Raw genomic sequence first — 26,180 nt, 5'->3', positions numbered from 1 at the left:
ACTGTATTGTGTAGTGCGACTGAAAACGAGTGTTCCAAAGTATGAGGAATGATACGGAGATTCAAGGTGTCTAAACAGCACTATTTTTCTCTCCACACGGCTTTTGGTCTTTGTGGGTACCCTTAGCAGCAAGATGGTGGACAATCATGCCACTTTCCTCTAGGTGAGCCTAATGTTATGTAAAATAAAATGCATGTTTACATGATACTTCGTTTATTTTTACTTATTTTTTAAATCAGTATCGTTTTTTTTCTTGGATAGCGGTAAATAATACACAATGTACCTCAAATGCAGAGGTGTCCAACAGGTGGCCCGCGGGCCAGATCAGGCCCGCTAAGGGATTGAATCCGGCCCGCGAGACAACACTCAGAAAAGCGCAAGAGAAAAACAAGCTGCAGGTTGAAATATGACAACTTGATGTTCCCAAAGCCAGGTGCCTCTCACAGAGACACTGTACTTGTATTTATTTCTCTCTGGATCTCTGGATCTCTCTTTCTCTTCCACCCCTTTTCTCCCACTCTATCTCTTTCACTCTCTGTGTCTTTTAACCCCTTGCTCTAAATTCCTTTTTCCTTTTTTCTTTCTCTTACTGACAACACTTTGTTAAAGGTACATTCTGTAATATTTGACCATTACATGACACTGTATTGTCAATAATTAAATTAATCAGTCAGATACCCTTTGCGCTTTCTTTTCTCTTTTCTCTCCTTCTGTCTTTCTATTTCTCTTTGGATTTCTTTCTTCCTCTCCCTTTCTTTTCCCCATCTTACGACTTTTTAGCTTTTGTTTCTCACGCTCTCTCCCTCTCTCTTTTTCTTTCTTTATCCCACCCTCTCTCCTTTTCTCTCCCTCTTTCTCTTATTTCTTTATCTCTTTTTCTTTCTTTTTAATCTACTAGTCTGGATCCCGACAGAATGTTTGTTCTATCGTGTGGCCCCCGAGTTAAAATGAGTTTGATACCCCTGCTCTAATGCATCAGAGAGCACAGCAGTCACATGAAATATATATATTTTTTTCATACCTTGAACAATGAGATGAACTTTTGTGGATTTGGGTTTGTTGTTTGTAATGATGGTGCAGACGTAGGGTCCCTCATCATGTACATCCACATTTTGGATTTGGATGCTGTATTCCGTTACTGCAGTGTTTTCCTTTAGAATGACTCGAGGGTCCAGAGACCATTTCTCTTTTCCTGCAAAAAGAATGGCTGTCCGATTGAGCCAAGCCACTCTAGACACTTTGCTGTCCACGCTGCATCTGAAAAGAAAAGTAAAACCAACGTGAGCAGTTAATTCATGCATTTTTAATGTTCAGATGTACTGGTAATTCCTTGGGCGCAAGCAGCTTTTGCTACATTAAGGCTTTCAACATGTTGCGGTTCCTTCTTTTTTTTTATTGTAACGGCACAGAAATAAACTGCAAGCTGCTCTTGTCCACAACCCATGTCTTCTAAAATGAAAACAACTGCCGTGAAATCTGGAGACATTTATGACGCCCTCCTAGAGGACAAATTTGTCTGTTTTTGCTATCATTATTCATTTATTACATAACCGGAGCGAGGGGGTAGGTTTGATAGTATTTTATTCAATATTAAACACATACATGCTATATTTAAAACTTTTCACCTACTAATCAAGTCCTTAATTTGTACATGCAAATTGGACAGCAGTGGGAGTTATCTATCAAGAAGGCTACATTTCTCAGTGTCAATATCAGGTCCTTGAACATTCCTTTATGTCTCGAGGAACGATGACAAGCAAATGCAATTTGGTCCATTACCATGCCTACCACCAAAGAAAACAGCACAAAAAGACAACCATGTGTTGCAATCTGGCACTATGGCCAACATATGGTGTCCCTGGAGCTGACGTCTAGAAATATAGGGCTCACATTTTTCTGCTATATCTATTAAGCTAAGTACAAACGGGAAACAAGAAAAATCAATTTAGCTGGCTGCTCATGGAAACGGAATTCGGGTAAGGCTGGGCAACATCAGGTTTTTCACAACAAACGCTCTGATATAAACTTTCCAATGTTCTGATATATCTTTTTCTTAACACGAAATAGAAGAAAAACATGAATAAAGATATTAAAAATCAATAATAAAATTAATCAGGAATAAATACTTAAAATAATAATAATACCTACTGTATTATTACATAAACAACTGAAGGAACCACATTAAATTGAATTGCTGAATTTAAAAAAAAAATTTGCATTAATTTTAATTAACATTTCTATAACATGTAACAGAAATGTTAATGTTATAGAAATGTTAATTAAAATTAATGCAAACATTTTTTTAAAAGTGCCCATTTATGCCCATCCCTTAGAACGCGTCCAAACATCCCACTATGTATTAAACATTGATTGTTATTAATGGAATACAGTCCCTTCAAATGAAACAAAACGTCTTAACAATAAATCATCCATCCATTATCTGCACCGCTTATCCTCAGTAGGGTTGTGGGGGTGCTGGAGCCCATCCCAGCCACCGCCGCCAGTGGACAGGGGACACCCTGAATTGGTTGCCAGACAATCGCAGGGAAAACACAGCGACAGACAACTCACCTGCTCATTCACACCTAGGGACAATTTGAGCTGGCCAATTAACCTGCATGTTTTTGGAAAGCGGGAGGAAACTGGAGTGCCTGGAGGAAACCCACACAGGCACGGGGAAGACATGCAAACTCCACACGGGGAGGTTGCGGTAGCAGGACTTGAACCCTGAACCTGTGTTCTAACCACCCATCCAACGTGCCACAATAAATCATTATAAAAGGAAAAATAGATAGGAACTCCTAATATGCAGTCATGATCACAAAAAATGGGAAAAATAAATAAATAAAATAAAAGACGTCTCCCTTGATTTAGTTAATTGAATTCCTGTTTGTTTGCATTTGCTTGTTTGTGCCTTATTTTTATGGGCTCAGCAAAAAAATAAAAACAATTATCAAAAAATAGCATACTCGCACACAATCACCTGATAAATACATAAAATACATAACCATGAGCCTAAAGGGAGTGGGCTGGTTCCAACGTTAGCAACAATGATTTGCGTTGCTATGAAAGTGTGCTGGCGATCCATAAATACCAGGGTGATTCAACTATGCTGAACAAAATCTCAAGATGAAACCAGGTTGGGTGCTTTTTTGATCTAATTACTTATTTCAGGGTTAATAGGACTTTTTCATGGTCAAATTGAAGCAATTTTTACGGACACTCAAAGCCAAGTCCCATTTAAAAGAAATCTGGTGTTGATAATGTATTTTGCAGAGCCATCTATATATGTATCTGCAGATTACATACACGATTATTAATCTTGTGTGTGCATTTATCAAGACATATGCTTTTAGATCTTGCGTAAATTGCGAGTATATTATTTTGGGTGAAAAATCTCTCCCCATGAAGGTGTAACATGTAGCTTAAATGTCCATAATTGTTAAATAATCCTTGCAGTAATACATATTTCGTAGTGTCCCATTTAGGTGTAGCATGCACCTGAGACAATGACTCTTCACAGGACAATATCATACAAACTGATGGCAGCTGCCGTTAATCACAAAGGAAGATGAAACACAGTGGCAAATGAGCCACCAGAGAGCAGTGTCGGTGTTGTTTTTAAGCAGATTGTTGACCAACAGGGCAACGATTTCAAGCAAATAAGAGTATATCACCCAAAATTAAAGCCCTTATGTCAAGTTTAAGTCCCCAACATTTTTAATAAAACGCTCTGAAATAAAAGAAGACATAGAGAATCGGTCATTGAGAATTGGTTATTTTATTAATCATTATAATGAGAGTGGCGGAGACCGGGCTGTTACAAATCTCCTCCTCACTCTGAAGAAGTCTCCGAACCCTCCCTTCTAATTATTAAGGTTCTTGGTGAAAAACAACATGAGTTATGGCATGCACAGGTCAGGGTGCACCCACTGGAATGTGAAACAGACTGAACAAAAAACAACTCATGGCCTTGAAGAACAGCTTACGGCTGAAAACTATACAAAAAGGGCTGAGAACACTTATAACATATTAATGTCAACTGTAGGATAAATATATGTATATAATTCCAACACCTTATCAACTCTTTAAATTACAACATTATAATTCAAGCATTTTCAAGGATTTCAAGCACCTGTACGGACTGTCTTATGTCACGGTTGCCATGGCGCCCAATTGTCCCCGCCTGTGTGGCGCCAGCTGCGGCTCATTGACGGATTGGCTTTTTGTCTATTTAAGCTCAGTGCTCTCATTTTTCCTTTGTCAGTCCGACAACGAGCCTCTGTCCCGCAAGACGTGGGTTTTGACTCTGTCCTGTTTCCTGTTGGCATTTCCTGTCCGGTGTTGTTCCCATTTATTTTTGTCCTGTTTAATATCGGTTTCCAGTTTTGTTCCCGTCTATTTTTGTTCTGTTTATTTTCGATATCCTGCTTCATTATCTATCCTGTCTGTCCTGTCCTGTCCGGTATCGACCCCATCTGTCCGATATCAACTCGGGCAATTGGTATCGATCTCATCGGCCTCTGGCTTCCTATCATTTCACGCCACACTGCTGCCTGACATGCATGACTCTCCATTTCCCGTAAAATAAAAGGCTTGTGTGAGTAACGTCATGCGTTTGGGTCCTGATCCGGTTCTGGTTAATGACAGTCTTATTTATTTATATTTATATATATATATATATATATATATATATATATATATATATATATATATATATATATATATATATACTTCAGTGTGCTCCAGGGCATCTGTTGCTGCGTATGTAGTTTACCATTAACACAGGTGAATGTGTAAGTGCATCAATAATGTATTTCCTGTAAAGCATCTTAAGTACCCAGAAAAGCCCCATATAAATCAAATCAAATGCGTAGTGATTCATTACGTCATTCAAATGGATATATAAACAGCAAAATACTGAGGAGCTGCAGCCATACTCAATAAAGAGTTCATCTGCGATTGTCATTTGTCAGAATTCAAATTCAAATTGTTTGATTTTTATACCCTTTCTCCATAATATTGTGTTTAAAGATTTTTATTTTTCAAATCAAAGACCATATTTTTGGTCTGTATCACCCAGGCTCAAAAAGGATTGCTTGCATGTGAATGTCCTCAAATGAAATTACAAAGCAATCAAATCTGGACGTGATGAGTTAACTGAAAAGGTTAATTCATCTATCCATTCTCTACTGCTTTACAGAATCGGGTCATATTCCGAGAATTCTGGGGCTTTTTTACTCATAACAAAAGCGTTTCCATCTAAAAAAGGTAGATTCTGTACAACAGAGGTAGATGTTGGTAACTCTGAGGGTACCGAACTGACAACAAGACTTTTATCAGTTTCAATTTAACATTTAGTGTTATTTGAGGTGGTATGTCACACCAGATGAGGGAGTACAGAGGCTCCCCGACTTACGACAATTCGACTTACGAAAAACGGTAGGTACAAACATTTTTTTCGGGATGTCGAAAAATATCCGGACATTGATGTAAGTCAGATTTTGTATTGTGTGCACCTTTTTCCGAGTAGAGGACATTACTGTAGTGCTTCTCATCCTGTCCCATGTGCAGAAAAACACCCCAAAGCACCCTTCACAGTAGGGATGCTGTTCTTCGGATCGTACTCTTCATTCTTTTTCCAAGCTCTCGTGCCATGCATCATTTCAAATCATGACATCTTAATGTATTACCTAAAGTAACCTTGGAAACAGTGGCTCTTTTCAGGTCATTGACCAACTCCTGCCATGTAGTTCCAGTCTGATTCCTCACCTTTCTTAGAATCATTGAGACCCCACGAGGTGATATCTTGCATGGGGTTCCACTCCGATTGAGATTTACCGTCATGTTTAGCTTCTTTCACTCTCTAATGATTGCTCCAACAGTGGACCTTTTTTCACCAAGCTGCTTGGCAATTGCCTCGTAGCCCTTTCCAGCCTTGTGGGAGTGTACAATTATGTCTCTGGTGTCTTTGGACAGCTCTTTGGTCTTTGTCATGTTACAAGTTAAAGTAATAATAATTGTATGGGGTGGACAGGAGTCTTTATGCAGCAATGACCTCAAACAGGTTCATCTTATTCAGGATGATACATGGAATGCAGGTGGACTTCTAATGGGCGGACTAACAGGTCTTTCAGGGTCAGAATTCTAGATGATATACAGGTGTTCAAATACTTATTTGCAGCTGTGTCACACAAATGAATTGTTAAAACATCATGCATTTTGATTTCTGGATTTTTCTTTTTAGTTTATCTCTCTCACAGTGGACATGCACCTACGATGATCATTTTAGACCTCTCCATAATTTCTAAGTGGGTGAAATAGCAAAATAGCAGCACGTTCAAATACCTATTTTCTTCACTGCAGCAGAAAAGTTCCTCGGGAATTAGAAGTTATCTGCCAGTTTTGACTGAGGGTCCATGATGTATTCCTTAAACATCCGTTTCATTTTTTGATTTTCATGTCTAAAACTTTGGAAAGTGCTATGTGTTTCAGATAGGAATGTTTCAACTAAACAAGAACGATTAAAAAAAAATGTATATATACATATACATATGTTTAAAACTGCCCTTAATTTATGTGGTGTTTTGTTTGTTTTTGATTGTGTTTTTTGTCGGCAAGGTCTTAAATTTATTTCCGAAGGCATTAAAAAAGGCTTAAATTTAGATTGCCTTAAGCCAGGGGTGTCAAACTCATTTTAACTCGGGGGCCACACGATAGAACAAACATTCTGTCGAGGGTCGGACTAGTAGATTGAAGAGAAAGAAAAAAAGAGATAAAGAAATAAGAGAAAGAGGGAGGGAAAAGGAGAGAGGGCAGGACAAAGAAAGAAAAAGAGAGAGAGGGAGAAATCGTGAGAAACAAAAGATAAAAAGTCGTGAGAGAAAGGGAAAAGGAAGGGTGAGGAAGAAAGAAATCCAAAGAGAAAAAGAAAGACAGAAGGAGCGAAAAGAGAAAAGAAAGCGCAAAGGGTATGAAGAGAGAAAGAGAAAAGAGAGAAAAGGAAAAAAGGAAGTTAGAGCAAAAGAGGTTAAAAGACCCAGAGAGAGAAAGAGACAAAGAGCAACAAAGGAATAGAAAAAGAAAGACACAGAGAGTGAAAGAGACAGAGACAGAGTGGGAGAAAAGGGTAGAAAAGAAATACAGAGAGAGAGAGTGAGAGAGAGATGAATAAATACAAGCACAGTGTCTTTGTGAGAGGCACCTGGCTTTGGCAACATCAAGTTGACATATTTCAACCTGCAGCTTGTTTTTCTCTTGCGCTTCTCTGAGTGTTGTCTCGCCGGATTCAATCCCTTAGCGGGCCTGATCTGGTCCGCGGGCAGCCTGTTTGACACCTGTGCCTTAAGCTGTAAGTACCCTCCAAGCTAAAACAGTGCATAGGATGGCACATGTTGTTTAACCTTTTTATAGGTTCAGCCTTTTAAACCTGCACATAGACAACGATCTGAAGAGTCGAGATATGAGAAAAGTTTTAAAAATCATCGCAGCTTAAATGTCTTACAGTCCAAAAGTGGACTTTTGAAATGCATGCTTTAAGACACTAATCAAATCAAACTTTATGTAAATAGTCTATTTGTTGATACAAATGCAATCAAGTGTTAAATTGAAAAAGAAAAAAAACGCACATGCACACTACACCATCACATAAAATGGAAATATTTGAGGGGGTAAAAAACTGATTTTTTTGAGGTTGTGCCACCACAAAACACACCAAACAACAAACTAATAAAGCCAAGAATTTATTACTGTCAGGATCTCCGCAAAACCTCATTTGTCTTGATCACAGAGACCTTTTGTTTATGACTCTTGTGTTAAATGTGATTGTGAATCTGTCACGGTTGCCCATTAGCCTCACTTGGGCTTGCCCGGTTGGCGCCAGCTGCTGCTTGTTGCCTGATTGGTTTCCCTCCTATTTAAACTCAGCGCTCTCATTCACTCCTTGTCAGTCTGTCAACGAACCTCTGCACTTGCAAGACTTGTATTTTGACCCTGTCCGGTATCTTGCTCCAGTCTCCGGTATCAATCCCGCCTGTCTCGTCCTGTCCGGTATCTTTCTCCAGTCTCCAGTATCCGGTATCGATCCGGTCTGTCTCGTCCTGTCCGGTATCTTCCTCCAGTTTCCAGTATTCATTGTCGATCCTGTCTGTCTCGTCCTGTCCGGTATCTTGCTCCAGTAACCGGTATCGATCCCGTCTTTCCCGTCCTGTCCAATATCTTGCTCCAGTATCCATTATCGATTCTGTCTGTCCTGCCCCGTCTGGTATCTTGCTCGTGTATCTGGTATCGATCCCGTCTGTCCTGTCCGGTAACTTGCTCCAGTCTCTGGTATCGATCCCGTCTGTCTTGGCCTGTCCGATATCCTGCTTCTGTAACCAGTATCCGGTATTGATCCTGTCTGTCCCGTCCTGTCCGGTATCTTGCTGGTGTATACAGTATCGATCCCATTTGTCCCGCCCTGTCCGGTATCTGGTATCGATTCCGTTCATCCCGCCCTGTCCGGTATCTGGTATCGAGCCGGTCTGTCTCGTCCTGTCCGATATCTTGCTCCAGTCTCCAGTATCCGGTATTGATCTGGTCTGTCTCGTCCTGTCTGGCATCTTGCTCTAATCTCCAATATCTGGTATCAATCCCGTCTGTCTCCTCCTGTCCGGTATCTTCCTCCAGTTTCCAGTATTAATTGTCGATCCTGTCTGTCTCGTCCTGTCCGGTATCTTGCTCCAGTAGCCGGTATCGATCCCGTCTTTCCTGTCCTGTCCAATATCTTTCCTCGATCCCATTTGTCCCGCCTTGTCCGGTATCTGGTATCGATTCCGTCCATCCCGCCCTGTCCAGTATCTGGTATCGATCCCGTCTGTCCTGTCCGGTTTCGATCTCTTCCGCCCAGCGATCGCCGAATCACTGGCATTTGTGTTCCTGCTCGTGACTGCCCCGTTCCCGTAAAATAAAGCTTGTGTGAAAACATTACGCGTCTGGGTCCACCGTCTGTTCGGGTCCTGACAGAATCTTTCTTGAGAAATCATAACTCCGCATCGTTTTGTACTGTGTTTTTTTGGCTCAGAGGAAATCGTTTCAACGCACAAAGCCGAGTTCAATTGCCGAAAATAGCAAGCGGCAGACAATGTGTTTGCCCCTTCAGGCAGACGTCTCTTTTTTGTCTTTAAAAAGAAAAAAACGAGAACTTTTGAAGATGTTTCTACCTCCAAATGGAACGTCAAAGTATTCGGCAAACCAACAATACAAAGCCCGGTTAAGTGTTTATTGAAAAAAATTGTTTGTGTGAAATTACATCCCTGCATTCCTTTCAGCCAGCAAGTGGGTAGTCCAATACTTTGTTTTGTTAACAAGAAATAAACTCTCCAACTAGTTTGCGAGCCAAGGCATTTAGAAAAACCCCAAGGCACACGCCCACTTATATATATATTTTTTTCTGGTATCTCTCTTTCTCATTCATGAATATACATGCAGAGGTCTACATGTTATATTTCTTTACATTCGTTTTTAAATGCATTCAATTGGTTTTCGAAATGCTCACAATGAAAGCAAACTAGTATTTCAGGTCCCTGTTTTAAGCACTGATTTTGATATTGGGTTTTGTAGTTTTATTGTAGATATGCTTTTGTTGTGATTTTGTAGTGCTTTTTTATTATTTGAGTATTTTTGCAGTAGGGATTTTGGAGTACTTTGGGTTGGTGTTTTTTTTTATGTTGTATTTTTACTGTCATAGTGTTTTTGTAGTACTTTTGTATTATCTTTTATCTTTTCAGAAGAAAATCAAAATATTATATAAGGTCCTCATTTTAAGCACTTTATTTGATATTTAGTTTTGTAGTATTATTGGTATTGTGTTTTCAAAGTATTTCTGGAGAAGGATTTTTGTAGTAGTATTTTGGATTATATTTGGAGTATTTCTGTAGTAGAATTTTTGTAGTGTTTCTGTAGTATTTCTGGACTATTACTGGATTATTATTCATATCCTAGTATTGTCCTGTACTATAGAATGAGTATTTCTGTAGTAGGGTTTTTGTCTTGTTTCTGTATTATTTTTGGACTATTACTGGAGTGTTATTCCTATCCTAGTATATTTTTGTACTATATATGTTTTTTGGTATTTCTGTAGTAGGAATTTTGTAATGTTTCTGGAGTAATTTTGGATATTTACTGTAGTTTTAATTCTTTAGTAGATTTTCTGTATTGTAGTATTACTGTAATGGTGTTTTTGTAGTACCTCTTTAGTATTTTTGATCTTTTCAGAAAAACGCAAAATAATATATATTGTCCCCGTTGTGAGCACTTGATTTGATATTTGGTTTGGAGTATTTCTGTAGTAGGATTTTTAAGTGTTTCTGTAGTATTTTTAGCCTATTACTGGGGTATTTCTATCCTAGTATTTTTCTGTACTATACGATGTCTTTGGTATTTCTGTAGTGGGAATCTTTGAGTATTTCTGTAGTGGGAATCTTGTAGTGTTTCTGGAGTATTTTTGGATATTTACTGTAGTAGTATTTCTGTAGTAGTATTTCTGTGTTATAGTCTGACTGTAATAGTGTTATTGTAGTAGTTTTGTTGTATTTTTTATCTTTTCAGAATGAAAGTAAGATAACATATACGGTCCCCGTTTTAGGCATCTAATTTGATTAGTTGTGTAGTATTATTATTATCAAAGTATTTCTGGAGAAGGATTTTTGTAGTAGTATTTTGGATTATGTTTGGAGTATTTCTGTAGTAGGATTTTTGTAGTGTTTCTGTAGTATTTCTATCGCTGGAGTATTTTTTATATCCTAGTATTTTTCTGTACTATAGAAATATTTTAGTATTTCTGTAGTAGGAATTTTGTAGTGTTCCTTGAGTATTTTTGGATATTTACTTTAGTTTTATTTCTCTAGTAGTATTTATGTGTTATAATCTTACTGTAAAAGTGGTATTGTATTATTTCTGTAGTATTTTTTTCATTTTTAGAATGAAATCAAAATAATATATAAGGTTACTTGATTTGATATTTAGTTTTGTAGTGTTATGGTGGTTGTATTTTCATAATATTTCAGGTGAAGGATTTTTGTAGCATTTTTGGAGTAGTATTTTGGGTTATGTTTGGAGCATTTATGTAGTAGGATTTTTGTAGTGTTTCTGTAGTATTTTGGAGTATTTCTGTGGTATTTTTACTGAAATATTATTTATATCGCAGTATTTTTCTGTTCTACAGTATTACTGTATTAGTTCACAACCAAACTTAGTCTCGCGTCAAAATTTACTAAGAACCACTAAGTTATTATTGTGATGAACTTGTCCATTTATTCTCTAAGCCACTATGTAATATCAGTCTGTTACCTGTAGTACCACAGTAATGAATATTTCTGCTACAAAACTATCAATCCAATAAAAGTTGGCAGAAAATGTACTATAAATTTTGTATATATAAGAAAAGGGCATGATTTAAAAACATGTCTTTGGCCCACTCTCTTTCAAGCATTCTGTTATGCATTGAAGTGACATTTATATGCCGTATATTAAAATATTAGTCTCGAGTCAAGATTTTTTTGCTGTTATTTGAAAAGCGGAAGGCGTCTTTAAGGGGCAAAAAGTAGTAGTCTAATATACTAATATATTAGTGTTGGCCAGTTTGCAAACTCAATGGAGTTGGTTTCATTGCATCCCTATTTTAAGTAAATCTGACCTTCAAAATATATCACCAAATTCCACCTTTCTTTTTTTTTTAAATGGTCTATTTTTCTTTTTCTTTTAGTCCTCTACAAACAGTTTAGCCTTTGTGTACATTAAAATAGCTTTTTTCTCATTTGCAACTGCTTTTAAAATACAAAGCAAAATAGCCATTTGCTGCTACGTACTTATGGGGAACACTATTAGGGATAAATTATTCGATGGGATTATTTCAAAAAGTTGTTGAATCTAACCCTGACTTCTTAGTTGTACTACCTTAATTTAAAGTTTTCAGTTCAAGGAGGGCAGATTTCAGTCAGTTAAATTCAGTCAGTGTTGAATAAACCGGCTCACAAGCTCTCTTAACAAAAAAAAAGACCGAATGAGAGGATGCCCTATTCCATGGGTCACCATGGCAACGAGGCCTTAGAGGAAAGTGGTTTTGACTCCTCCCGAACTAGAAATCTTATTGAAAGCTCCAGACAAAACAACAAATACAGAGAGAAAGAAAAATGGAAAGAAAATATACATAAAGGAAAAAATACAGAAAGAAAGACTGATAAAATTAACAAGAAACAAGCCATCAAGAAAACAAGTGAGGAAAAAACACAGAAACTTTTTCTGCAGACAATACTATCGATCCTATGTGCAGTATGGCTAACAAATTAGTGTAAGTACCGGACGACAGAGTGCACCTAATTTAAAACCGCATGCTCAAAAATTAGGAGCCAAAATCGATTTTGTCTTTTATTTGGGGTCTTTTAAGCCACAGGCTTAAACAGACATAAAAATGAACTAATTTAGGTCCATTTCTCACATTTTACGCCTGGCGCACACCTGACACCTTTTTCATCTGTGTTGTTTTCGGTTCTGCTCCAATTTGTGTATGTCACATGTTTACATGTGAATATATGACCATTCAGGATGGCAGTTACAAAGACGAGCACATATTTACTACTGCGCTGAAAAAACTTGAATGAAAGAACGTGAATAAGGTATGTATCGCATAAAATCTGAGCCTTATATTTCAGGTTGACGGCGCCAGGGAGACCCTACTGTGGTGAATAGTGCAATGCAAACGTGACCTTTGTGAAGCTGTCATTGGTGGTTTACGCGGTGATGGGCTAAATTGCATTTGCTTGTTACCGTTCCTCGAGGATGAAAGGAAACTTCAACAAGGTGACATTGACGCCAATGATACAGAAAGAGCAAGGTAGTACTATTGATCGATAACTTTCACTGCTGTCCAATTTGGATGTGTAAATTGAGGACTTGACAATTGGGTGAAAAAGTTGAAATACAATGAAAATGTTGTGAATATTGTCTTAAATACTGTCAAACATCCAACTTTTCTCCTGTTATGTAATATTTGAATAATTTTGGTAAAAAACGGCACTGATTTCTCTGAAACAGTGTCCTAATTGTTTCCATATATATATATATATATATATATATATATATATATATATATATATATATATGGTAATTTATAATGCCCAACACATGGCTGGCAACTGGTTCAGGGTGTCCCCTGCCCACTGCCCTAAGATAGCTGGGATGAGCTCCTCAGCGACCCTGAGGATAAGTGGTGCAGATGATGGATGGATGGATATGTATAAGCTGTAGTGTTTAACATTTTGCAAAAACATAGCAGCTTGTGACCTGGAATTTACAGTAATAAAGTCTGTTCTTCTGCAACTATCTAACCTCCTACTGGCACATGAAGTACGGAAGAAATTAACAAAAGGATTCCGCATACGGAGTAACTTCACAAGAACATGCCAAGCTCCCCTTTTCATTTTAGCTATCACTGCTAAAATTGACAGTCAGTTCCGTAATTAATACAGGTTATTCATTTGGTTCATATTTTTGCTTGAATTTGGGATTTTACCATATTCTTCACATATTTTTTATTTTTTATTTTATCCTGTTTTGCTTGAAAAACAACAAAAATAATACCGGTACTTAAAATGTCAGAACCAGAACAGGAGGAGGACCCAGATGCGTAACGTTTCTCAAACGCCAGTGATTCGGCGATTGCTGGACAGAAGAAGAAAGACACAAGTCTGGCGTGGAACAACAGAAATCCAGAGACCAGCAAGATAGATACCAGTTACACGAGCCGATACTGGACAGATGGTGTCAATACCGGACAGAAAGGGACTGATAGGATTGATAACAGATATAGGAGACTGGAAACAGAGATCAGACAGAATGAGATGGACGGGAACGATACCAGACACTGGAGACCGGAGACCGATATTAAAACAGGACGAAATAGAAACCACAGAAATAAAACCAGACAGGATACACAAACAGGATACCGGACAGAGTCAAAACACACGTCTTGCGGGTGTAGAGGTTAGTTGACGGACTGACAAAGGGTGAGTGAGAGCACTGAGCTTAAATAGGAGGGAAGCCAATCAGTCAACGAGCCGTAGCTGGCGCCAAACGGGCGGGGGCTATTGGGCGCCATGGGCAACCGTGACATAAAATAATGCAGAAGATCTGCCAGTGAAAAAAAATAATCACTAAAATCTGTTAAATCATGTGCAAGATTAACAAGCATGGGAAAAAATGTTTTTGTCTGAAGGATTTATTTCAATGTGACTGCATCAATTCTGTTTTGTTTTAATCTGTGATTGATATATCTGTGACAAATATCCTAACATTTTGCTATAAATCAATGCAAACAACCCCTAAAACTGTACTTTGAATGCATTATAACTCTTAGAACAAAGACAAGAACAGCACTGATGCATTAGGGTTTGCTAACTGTTTACGAATTCATCTTCTCAGATCATTTATGCTGCTAGACTCTAATTAGGACACCGAATAAAATATGTAAATAAATAGCAGAATGCACGGCTTGTAGACAAGTACATTAACATTGCTGTTGTTGTAACTTTTGCAAGTTGCAAATTGTACCTGTACGTGCCAAATTAGCTGTCAACTAAAAGGTTTGGATTAGCGGCACCTCTTTCTGGGCTTGCTTCCTGCTACTAAGATAAATAGTTTAAAGATTATGGTCACAATCTTGTGATCCCCCCCGATTACGTTGCACAATATTGAAAATAAACAACACCTAATTGCGATTTTTCAGACCTGGATTGCAATCTCGATGCAATTTTAGATACGAAAAGAGAAGTGCATTTCTGTGCTCGTGTTTTGTGGGAGAACTTAAACATAGTGACCTGCTAACCTACTTCGAGATAATGTCCTTAGAGACTGAGAGTATACAACTAGATCTACTGATAAAGACAGAATTGCAGTTGAATAAATAGTTGTTATTGTCATTATACAAAAAGTACAACGAAGGGCTGCTTCTTTCAGTGTGGGAAAGCGATTTAAAGAGCGGATGGCTAGCTACACGTTAGTGACGGGTAACCACGACTTTGAATGTAACGGCTTTAAACGAGTGGTAGCTCCAAGTCGTCTGTTTCATTGCTAATAGATCAGGAGTTGGTGACTATCCACGGACGGCAGTGGTAGCTTAAGAGTTGTTAGCCTAGCTGTTAGCTTTCCCTTCGAACACCGCCTCAATCAGTTCCTGGATGCGATAAAAATCCAGGAAGCACCCGCTGGTGCTCAGCATTTCTTTGCGCTCTTCTTACATTCCTCAGAGACCAATTTAATAGATCCATTCATTTTCAATGTAACAAGCCGCTAAAGTTACAAGCTGTCGTGTTTGTTTCGGTGGCAAGGTCTGCACCCTTGTTTTTGATTGGGCGCTTACACCAGCCTATCAAAGTTGCACACACGTTTTGCAGACCTTTGTAGGCTGGTGCCATTAAAGCCTGCTTCTGATTGGCCGGCATTGTTAAACCCTGATATGTGACAATTCTTTTTGGCTAAACACTCCATCACTCAATTAACAAACTGGAACTATAAATCCTTAAAGAAACATGGAGTGTTTTTCCGTTACACTATTGTACTACATTACATCGTGATATGGATTAGATTTCAGTTAATCGTGCAGCCCTTCTGACAATCGTTGCTGAATAAATCCGGTATTAATACACTCATTTCAGAGTCTCACTCAACATAGTTTGTTGATGTCTCAGGTAATTTGCCTCAAGCTGGACACGGTGTTGGTGCACACTTTGCACCAACCGCATGCGACGCTACTGCTATGGAATTTTACTTTAAACTCATTCAGTGTCATAGCATATACATATGTTTTTAGAAGCATTGACCCTGAGTGCCAAAATGTATAAATATTGGATTTATTTTATGATAGTATTCTCAAGGCTTTGTCGCTGCAGTTTGGTAAGTATCAAGCCTCTGGGAATGATTTCTGTATAAATCACCACATGATGGCGGCAATGGTTGGATCAGATCTATTTTTTCACACATTGAGGAAGCCCCCATGGATTCGTGTTACTTCCTCTATCCAGCGATTGAGAGTGTGTGAACGGCCCCCGAGTGACCTAAATTGTGTAATCACGTCACAAAAAACATCTGGTGCTAAAAAGTTATTTTAAAGTGCCTGATTAGTTTCGGCATTAGTTCAGTGTTCTTGCATTCAAATTTTGCAAGCAAAGTGCCGTTGTATTTATGGAAAGCATTGGAGGTTAGGATCATGAATGCGAAAAAAAAGTTGTGCTTGAAATGAATCCTTTCAAAAAAAGCTGTTTTTCTCAGTTTTCTTGGAAACGAGTATTTTCAAGAAACTAGGCATATCACGGTTGCCATGGCGCCCAAATGGCCTTACCCGTTTGGCACCAGCTGCGGCTTGTTGACAGATTGGCTTCCCTGCTATTTAAACCCAGTCCTGTCACTGTCCTTTTGTCAGTCCGTCTGTGAATATCCGTGTATACTAGGCTATCCTTTTTTGACCCTGACTCTCGCCTGTCCCGTTTTTGCTCCCGTTTGTCTCCGACTGTTTAGATCCTGACCACGTCTGCTCTCCCATCCCGGCTTACGACCCATTTTTGTTCCCGACTATGTCTACTCTCCCGTTCTTTCGTACGACTCGTGTCCGACCCCAACCACGTCTTGCTCTCCCAGTCCCGGCTACCGACCAGTTTTCCGCCCCTGATTCCGCCATCGCTCGCTCCGAAGATCCACTTCCGTGTTCGGATCCCAATCCGAGTACAAGAGCGACTTGCTTCCCGCGCCCAGCGAACACCAGATTGTGGGCGCAGCCCTTCCTCTCTCTTTCAATAAATCTTGTGGTAAATGTCACGCAAGTGGGTCCTTTTTCTGTTCTGGTCCTGACAAGGCAACGTTTAACTGTTTTTTAAAAAAACTGTAAAAACTAAAAGCATACATTTTTCCTAACAATAGATGTGCGTTGAAGCTTTCTTTTATGTCTTATGCCTATATAGCTACTGAACTCAATTTTCTGTAGGCCTTCATCCGCACTTTCCACTTGACAGAAATATCTGGTATTGGATGAGTTAAGTTTTTTTTTTAAATGTGATTTTTTTCTACTCCCGTGGTACCAAGAATGGACGAAATGCAAAGGTATTTTTAACTGTTTGGGAGTTCACCTCCAAATTTCTTTTTATATTTTGCACTTTTGGTACTCCATAGAGGGCAGCACAGCGGCGAAGTGGTAGCGCTTCTGAGGTCATGAAATCGAACCTTCCTGTGTGGAGTTTGCATGTTCTCCCCGTGCTTGCGGGGGTTTCCTCCTGGCACTCCGGTTTCCTCCCACATTTCAAAACACATGCATGTCGGGTTACTTGGCCGGTCCAAATTGTCCCTAGGTGTGAATAAGCGAGCGAATTGTCTGTCCCTGTGTGCTCTGCGACTGGCAAGCAACCAGTCCAGGGTGTCGCCTGCCCACTGCCTGAAGATTAAAGGTGGGATGGGCTCCAGCACCCCCGCAACCCTACTGAGGATAAGCGGTGCAGATAATGGATGGATGGAAGGTACTCCATAGAGAAAAACATAGTGTTTTGTTAAATGGGGCCTCAAACTCTTAATCGTCCATTAGCTCTGACACGAGGGTAAGAGGTTGTCTATGTGTACGACTCCAGATTTCCGGTGACCCTGAAGAGAATAGTTTGTGTAGAAAATAGATGGACAGATGAATAATTGATAGCAGGATAATAATCTGCCTAGCCGATGTTGCGGTCAGTGTAGTCTATTCCTCATTTTCTGTGACCTTCACATCAATGATGTGCTGTTTGTTACAACTAATGAGATGCAATTTGTCAAGATGCTCAGAAACTTCCTAGGACTTATTTGAAGGGCAGGACAGTTTTCATGACTGAAATGTGTTAAAAATCTTAGCTGCGGTCTTTTAGATGTTCCAGAATGTCATGGGATGGCACTTTTGGATTACTTTGCTGTAAAGTAACATCAAGTATTAGTAAACATCTAAGGCAGTGGTCACCAACCTTTTCTGTAGCATTGACCAAATTAATGTCTAACAATATTCTTGTGGCCCAGCTGAATACTCTCAACATTGTGGTACTGTGAGTAAAAATGGTGTTATGGTGAGATAAAACCTAATGCAGTTTCCTATGTCATCTACATCCCTTGGGGTTTCGTGGTTAGGATTCAGCGCTCATACTGTCATGAAACGGAACGGGACTGTCTTGAAACGGGTCGGGAGGCAGGAAGTAGGAACTCATTTGCGTAGACGATCTGTCACTTCAATTGAGAAAGAAGAGTTGTCCAACACACAAACGGACCAAAAACAAAACAAAGCAGGCTCAAATGCAAAGTGTGTTATAAAGGAATAAAAATAGTATAAGCAAAAACTTCAAAGTTTTTTTTTTATGTGCGGGCCAGTATCAAACGACCCACGGCCTAGTACTGGTCCACGGCCCGGAGTTTGGGGAACACTCAAAAGGGACATATTTTTCCATCAGAAAACAAAGCATGCAAAAAAGCTGATCGTCTATCCTAATATTTGATTGGCTGTTGCCTGTCAAAACCTTTCAATTGTGTTAAGTGTCGCTAGTGTTCTGTAGTTTACAAAGCTTTTGTTCAAAAGAACAAATCTTATCAGTAACCCTGAGTAAATGGATGACTTCTTGAAATGATTCATGGTTTTCTCAGTTCATTTGGGCTCAGCAAAAATACTAATGAGCAATTAGTGTGCAATAGGGTCAGCTTCATAGATGATTTATTGTGTAAAGGCGATGCCAGTTTTTATTGCCGTGTTAAATCCAAGTGTTGATTTAGATTGAATTAATCAATTTCTTTTGAATGTTGGTAATGACAAGATCCCCCAGAGGGTGCCAAACGCGGGGTTGGAACAGGAAATACCTGAGTCAGATCACCCCACACCTCGGTCTTGTTATCCCTCACCTTTTATATTGACTGCTTGGACAGCACACTGGTTGGGTCATTGTCTTCCACTTTCATCCATTAGTTTTTTTTTCTTTTTTTTCTGTTGTGGATGGTTTACTTTGTTATGCAATTTTTTACGCTGTTTGTCACACTGGTTGTCTCGCTGTTTCACCCTGTTTGTCATGCTGTTTGTCTCACAGTGTGTTATGCTGTGTGTTACACTGTTTGTCATGCCATTTGTTATGCAGGTTGTTTGTTCCATTGTTTTGTTATTTTACTCTTTTTGATGCTTCTTATCCCTGTTACTGTGACATCTTGTTAAGTGCAGATAATATGGTCTGTTTTTTTCCTCCTGTTTTTCCTGTTATCTGGTTTGGATAATTTACTTCATTAAGCTGTTTGTCACGCTGTTTGTCTCACTGTTTGTTACGATGTTTGTTTGTTACTCTTGTTACGGTTTCTTATTCTTGTTACTGTTTCTTACTCATGTGACTGTTGCTTAATCTTGTTACTGTTTCTTACTCCTGTTACTGCGACATCTGTATAAATTGCGAAAGAGATTGGTCTGTTTTTTGGATTTTAGTTTTTGTTTTTGTACAGTTTACTTTGTCACGCAGTCTGTTACCCAGTCTGTTACACTGTGCTGCATTCTACTTGTTTTTTTTTTATAGTAGGTCATTATAGCTAATATAGTAGTGTCTATATATATATATATACATATATATATATATATATATATATATATATATATATATATATATATATATATATATATATATATATATATATATATATATATATATGTTATAAATGTTTGGGCAATAATATATATATATTTATATATACTGGACTGTCTCAGAAAATTAGAATATTGTGATAAAGTTCTTTAATTTCTGTAATACAATTAAAAAAACAAAAATGTCATACATTCTGGATTCATTACACATCAACTGAACTATTTCAAGCCTTTTATTATTTGAATATTGCTGATTTTGGCTTACAGCTGAAAAAAACTCAAAAATCCTATCTCAAAATATTAGAATACTTCCTCAGACCAAGTAAAAAAATAATTTTATAACAGCAAAACTAAATCAAACATTTGAAAATGTCCATTGATGCACTCAGTACTTGGTTGGGAATCCTTTTGCACGGATTACTGCATCAATCCGGCGTGGCATGGAGGCAATCAGCCTGTGGCATTGCTGAGGTGTTATTGATGCCCAGGATGCTTCGATAGCGGCCTTCAGCTCATTTGCATTTGTAGGTCTGGTGTCTTTCATCTTCTTCTTAACTATACCCCACACATTCTCGATGGGGTTCAGGTCAGGGGAATTAGCAGGCCAATCAAGGACAGTGATGCCATGGTCAGTGCACCAGTTACTGGTGGTTTTGGCACTGTGGGCAGGTGCCAGATCATGCTGGAAAATGAAATACTCATCTCCATAGAGCTTTTCAGCAGATGGAAGCATGTAGTGCTCTAAAATCTCTTGGTACACAGTTGCATTTACTCTGGACTTGATGAAACACAGTGGACCAACACCAGCAGCTGACATGGCTCCCCAAACCATTGCTGACTGTGGGAACTTCACACTGGATTTCAAGCAACTTGGATTTTGCTCTTCTCCAGCCTTTCTCCAGACTCTGGCGCCTTGACTTCCAAATGAAATGCAAAACTTGCTTTCGACTGAAAAGAGGACTTTGGACCACTCTGCAACTGTCCAGTGCTTCTTCTCCATAGCCCAAGTCAGACGCTTCTTCCGTTGTCTTGAGTTCAGAAGTGGCTTGACCATGGGAATACGGCTATTGTAGCCCATTTCCCGGACACGTCTGTGAACTGTGGCTTTTGATACCTGGACTCCAGCTTCAGCCCACTGTCTTTGAAGCGCCCTCAAATTCTGGAAGCGGCTCTTCTTCACAATTTTGTTAAGGCTGCGGTCATCTCTCTTGGTTGTGCAGCGTTTCCGGCCACATTTTTCCCTTCCAACAGACTTTTTGTGGATATGCTTTTAAACTGCACTCTGTGAACAGCCTGCTCTTTGAGAAATTTCTTTTTGTGTCTTACCCTCCTGATGGAGGGTATCAATGATGGTCCTCTGGACAGCAGTCAGATCAGCAGTGATTTAGTTTACTGAACCAAGCTGAGTGTTTTTAAGGCTCAGGAAACCCTCGCAAGGTGTTTCGAGTTAATTAGATTATTCAGGTGATAAGTTGAATAGCCTACTTGTATACTTTTTCATGATATTCTAATATTTTGAGATAGGATTTTTGAGTTTTCTTAAGCTGTAAGCCAAATTCAGCAATATTAAAATAATAAAAGGCTTGAAATAGTTCAGTTGATGTGTAATGAATCCAGAATGTATGACATTTTTGTTTTTTTAATTGCATTACAGAAAATAAAGAACTTTATCACAATATTCTAATTTTCTGAGACAGTCCAGTATATATATTATTGCCCAAACATTTTGTTTATTTTTTTAATGTAGTTTCCGCTCCATACATCAACATTTGTTTACATCTAAACAAAAATAAATACACACATACAAATTATTGGCTTTGGCTTGATTTTTATTTTTCTAAATATGGCATACAGATAAAAATAAAAGCTATCAATTATTGGTACGGCATCCAGAGACAGGTTCTGATCAGTGATCAATATCGTTAGGAAATAACAGTACAGAGTGATATGACTATTGTTTATTTAATACTCATAGATAAGGACCCTATTTTTACTGAGGTATTGTTAAAAGTTTCCTGTATAGAATTTGGGACTTTGTTGCTCTCTGCCGCCATCTCCTGTCTTGTGTGATAATTGCAGATGCAGTCAGCTCATTCATAATGTGCGTGCAAGTAATAATAATAATAATAATAATAATTTCCTTGTATTGTCATTCTGTGTAACAATGTACACAGAACGAAATGTCGATTGCACCTGACCCGTTGTAGCGAGCCGATGCAGCCGCAGCCAACATAGGGCGCCGCCGACCACTTTTTAAGTCTTAGGAATGACTCGGCCGGGGCGCGAACCACCGACGTGAAATACGTAGACGTGCTCCGATAATTTTTTCTTTTTCATCTTTTTTGGGGTTTGGGTTGTTGTCTTGAATCTACAAAAAACAGGCCTTTTCTTACTTTCACCATTTTTATACTACACCAACAAAGAGAGGGAAAAAAAACCTGTGTAGACAAGCATGATGTCACTTTCCAGCATTTTCCCCAGGCCCCATTCCTTGAACCTAATGTGATCCGCCCGAAAACCTCTGATAAGAACAGATAGGCGAAGTGGGAAAAAACATAAGGGCTCTTTAAACATATGTGGGCATTATTAACACATACTTATCAGAAAAAATATTTAACTTTCAACTTTTCAAGGCAACCTCACACAACGCACCCCACCATTGGGTGTTAAACTAACATTGTAGTATTGCCGTGTACCTTAAAAAAACAGTGTTGAAGTGTTGAATTAACCCTGGTAATTTTACTCTGTGGTCCTGCATCCCTACCTATAATGTTTGGATATGATTTCAAACGGCTTTTTCTGGGAGCACTTGAAATGGAACTGTGTGTGTGACAGAGACACGCTAACAAACCAAGTCGAAAATGGAAGGCACCAGGGAATCAAAATTGCCAATTTGTCTGGGACAGCGATAGCCAGATTTCTACGTGATATCGATGTCAATCACCTCAGACAATGACTTTTCAAAATGGGTCGTCCATCCCAATTGCTGCGGACGGAATCTGATAAGACTCCGAAAATCCTTGCTCCGGGGTGCTGCGAATTGTTATCTTTCAAAAGTCATTGGCTGAAAGTCAGGATCTCTTTAACTTTACTGTGAACATTAAGAAATGGATATATCATATTAATCAACCCGCACATACTACCTATTTAGTAGATTCTCAGGTAATCATGAAATACCTCTCACCATATGCTGTCCATACATAATTAAGTTGAAAAGTACAAAGCTGGAAGTAGTCCGCATGAGTAAACGGTTAAGGTATTCATGACTTTCTGTCTTAGTAGGCTCTTGGCAGAAAAACAAATTTTGGATGCTTTCTTGGGCTTCTTCCAGTATTATAGCAGATGCCTCTTTAAAAATGCATGTGGAGGCTGCCGTCAGTCAGGAATTCAAAATATCAGTCGATTCTCTGTGTCTGTTATGATGTGCTGTCTAATTGTAGACCGATCAACAGTGTCCATAAATTCCGGACAACAAGCCGCTACTTTTGTGCTTTACTTTAAACACTGCGGCTTTAAATTCGTAGCCGATTTTTTTTTCCGTAGGAAGCTGCTCTTTTCCACGGCACAAGCTTTCTCGATACAAAACACTGCAGTAACGTTTGGAAACATTTATGATGCCCTACAAGAGAAATTAGTCCATGTTTTTGCCAACATATAATACATATCAGGAGCAAGACAATGGTTTGGACAGTACTTTATCTAATATTGACTATGTACTCACAATAATTCTACTTTTTTAACCACAGATAGAATCCAAATTTAACAGCAGTGTAAGTTATCAAAAACGTGTCATGATTACTGATTCGGGGCACCTGCGGCTGCCCCGTTGGCGCCAACAGCCACGGGACCTGATTGGCTGTTGGACTCTTTTTAAACTCCCGTCTTCCGAAAGGAAGCCGTCAGACCGTCTGCGAACCTATGCTCTCAGCTAGGCAAGCTTTTTGTACTCTCCGAAATTATCCTGCCCTGTTTTCCTGCCTGATACCTGTTGTCGACCTCTTTTCTGGACCTGTTTCTGCTTTGCGCCCCCGTCCTGGCCATCGACCTGTTTTTTCGCTGTCAACGACTATCCTCGCTCGACACGGAAGTGCCACTTCCGCGTTCCTGCCATCAGCTACCCGTGACCGACGATCATCGGATCGTTGATGCAAGCACTGCTCTCTTTCTTAATAAAAACGGAGTAAAACGAACGCTATTGGGTCCTGTCTCCGTTCCTGGCTTGTGACAAAACGCTTCTGTTATTTTCCGTATCCTTGGCATCAGTCCTTTATTCTTCAGGGAACGATAGAAAGCAAATGCAGTTTGGTCACTTACCACGGGAACCACCAATAACAACAAAAAGACCTGACCGTGTTGCAATCCGGGCAACCTGGTTCTGGGAAGCCGTATGTCCTGTATGTTTTTGGAGGTTTCTATTCTTCAACTATTGTTATTCAAATATGTTATTCAGAAATGACTAGGATCATTAGAAAGCTCCAGCCAGCTTGCTAACGAGCTGATATTTTTTCCATTATGGAGCTGTTTCTTAAAGATTAAATTAGATGTAGTCGTCTTTTGGGGGGGAAGAAAGAGAATGGCTCAAGAACCAATTGAAAAGAGTGGAAGAGATCTGACAGGCTCCCAGTGCTGTAAAAAAATGGTTGAAAAGATGTTGGAAAAACATTGAAAAGAAGCCTGCTTTTCATTTCCCAACCTTTTTGAAGCCAAGGCAAATTTTTTCGCTAAAAAATCTCGAGGCACACCGTCCAATGAAAACGTTTAAAAATAAATCCAAGCACCAGTTTCATGTTGGTTTCTTTAAATCTTGAATTAGGATGTTGCCTGAATTCACAGTATAAAGTTTTTGTTATCATTTGTGGTCGCTGGCAAAGGGGGTAAACAATGGTATTCATCTTGGTTCATTATTTAGCTGTTATTTTGGATTTTACTCCATTTTTTGTCATGACCAGAACAGAAGTAGGACCCAGATGCGTAACGTTACTCACAACTTTATTGAAATATAGAGGAAAGGCAGCGGCAGCGATGCGGTGCTCGCTGGACGCGGGAAGCAAGCCGCTCACGAGATCGGAAAAACAGGTCGTTAGCCGAGACGGGCGATCAAAATGTGGTCGGGGTAAAAAAAAAAGCGGGTCGTTAGCCGGGAAGGGAGATCAAACATGGTCGGGGTCAAAAACGTGTCGTAGCAGGAGACAATCAGGAACGGACGAGTGGAAAACGGGTGATAAAACGGGACCGACGGGAGTCAGAGTCAAAAATGCTTGCCTTGTGAAAACAGAGGTTCGCTGACGGACTGACAACAGGCGAGTGAAAGGACTGAGCTTAAGTAGGACGGGGAACCAATCAGGTAGTCAGCAGCAGCTGCAGCCAAACGAGCGGACACAGGTGAATCATCATGACATTTTTAACCCGTTTAATTAATTCTTTTCTTGTTTTTCTTGAAAAGTAATACTTTAAAATGACCTAAAATTATTTATACAACATTTTTGAGAAAAAATAATAAGAAATAAACCACGCAAAACAATGCTAGATTTTTACTGTATTTGATACATGCTTTTTTACAATGTAAAGACGTTCTAAAGAGGCCTTTAATCAACTTCTTTGGGGACTGAACGAAGTCCGCACTATCCAATTCCAGATTTTTTGGGGGCTAAATCATGTATAAAACAGACAAGACCTGATTTAGACCAATATTTCTATGTGAAACATGCAATAAACCACATGCGTTTTCCTTTAAATATCTGAAAAACAGCCTGGGTTCAAATTTTTCTAACCTCAATAGCTGAACTTATAGGAATGTTCGGTTTTCAGTGTAACAACAGGCTTTTAGCCGTCTCAAACAGACTACTGTTGTGCAGCGGGAAGGAAAATACTGCATTTCATCAAAAGGAGAAAACAATAAATAGATTGGACTTTGATTAGCAACAAGTTATCATCAGTGCGTCACAGCTTCAATGGGAATTGGTCACATAACTGTGTGGGACTGTTTACAAACTTTCAATATGAGTAAACAAGCATTCTTCCCTGTCACAGAGCCCTCTCGGTTCTTTGACTACTTATTCAGAACCAAAAAAATGAAATCAAACTTTGAGACATCAATTGAGAGTATGACTTGTCTTTTTATATATTATACGCGCAGATAGAATTGAGCTTCATTCATATGGATCGCAAGCGAGACCTGGAAAATATTTTAATTGTGCTAGCCAGTGGGCATTATGGGTACTGTTGCGCTGAAACTTTGGAGCATCACCAGCTAAAATAGCCCCAGTTGGATTAAAACAAACAAACATAAAGGCTTCCACAAAAAGATTGATGAAAGTGTGCCTTTGCCAAGTGTTAGAAATACAAATGGGCCTGTGCGCTGTTGTGTATGTACTGTAAACGTGATTCTCTCTGATTCCACCAGAGGCTTTGTATCAGCGGATCAAATGACATACTGAATTCCATCAAGGTTTACATACCCATTTAAGTCAATCTCTGTCAGAATTTGTTGTAACTCGGCTCTGTTTTATACAGTCATCCTAATTCAACCATGTTA

At 39.1% G+C, this 26,180-nt stretch overlaps 1 protein-coding gene across 1 annotated transcript in view; it reads right to left on the bottom strand.

Annotated features, from left to right (window-relative positions):
* Positions 1 to 26,180, bottom strand: part of opcml (opioid binding protein/cell adhesion molecule-like) — a 68,792-nt gene that overhangs the window by 30,832 nt on the left and 11,780 nt on the right. Inside the window, exon 2 of the mRNA XM_088320824.1 lies at positions 1,022 to 1,257. Coding sequence (XP_088176950.1) covers positions 1,022 to 1,257 — 236 coding nt within the window. The remainder of the gene's footprint in view (positions 1 to 1,021; positions 1,258 to 26,180) is intronic.

Source organism: Urocampus carinirostris, chromosome 17 (genome assembly GCF_059441175.1).
Source record: "Urocampus carinirostris isolate Australia breed hairy pipefish chromosome 17, RoL_Ucar_1.0, whole genome shotgun sequence".
NCBI lineage: Eukaryota > Metazoa > Chordata > Actinopteri > Syngnathiformes > Syngnathidae > Urocampus > Urocampus carinirostris.
The sequence above is the reverse complement of the archived record's forward strand: the minus strand, read 5'-3'. Positions and strand labels throughout refer to the sequence as shown.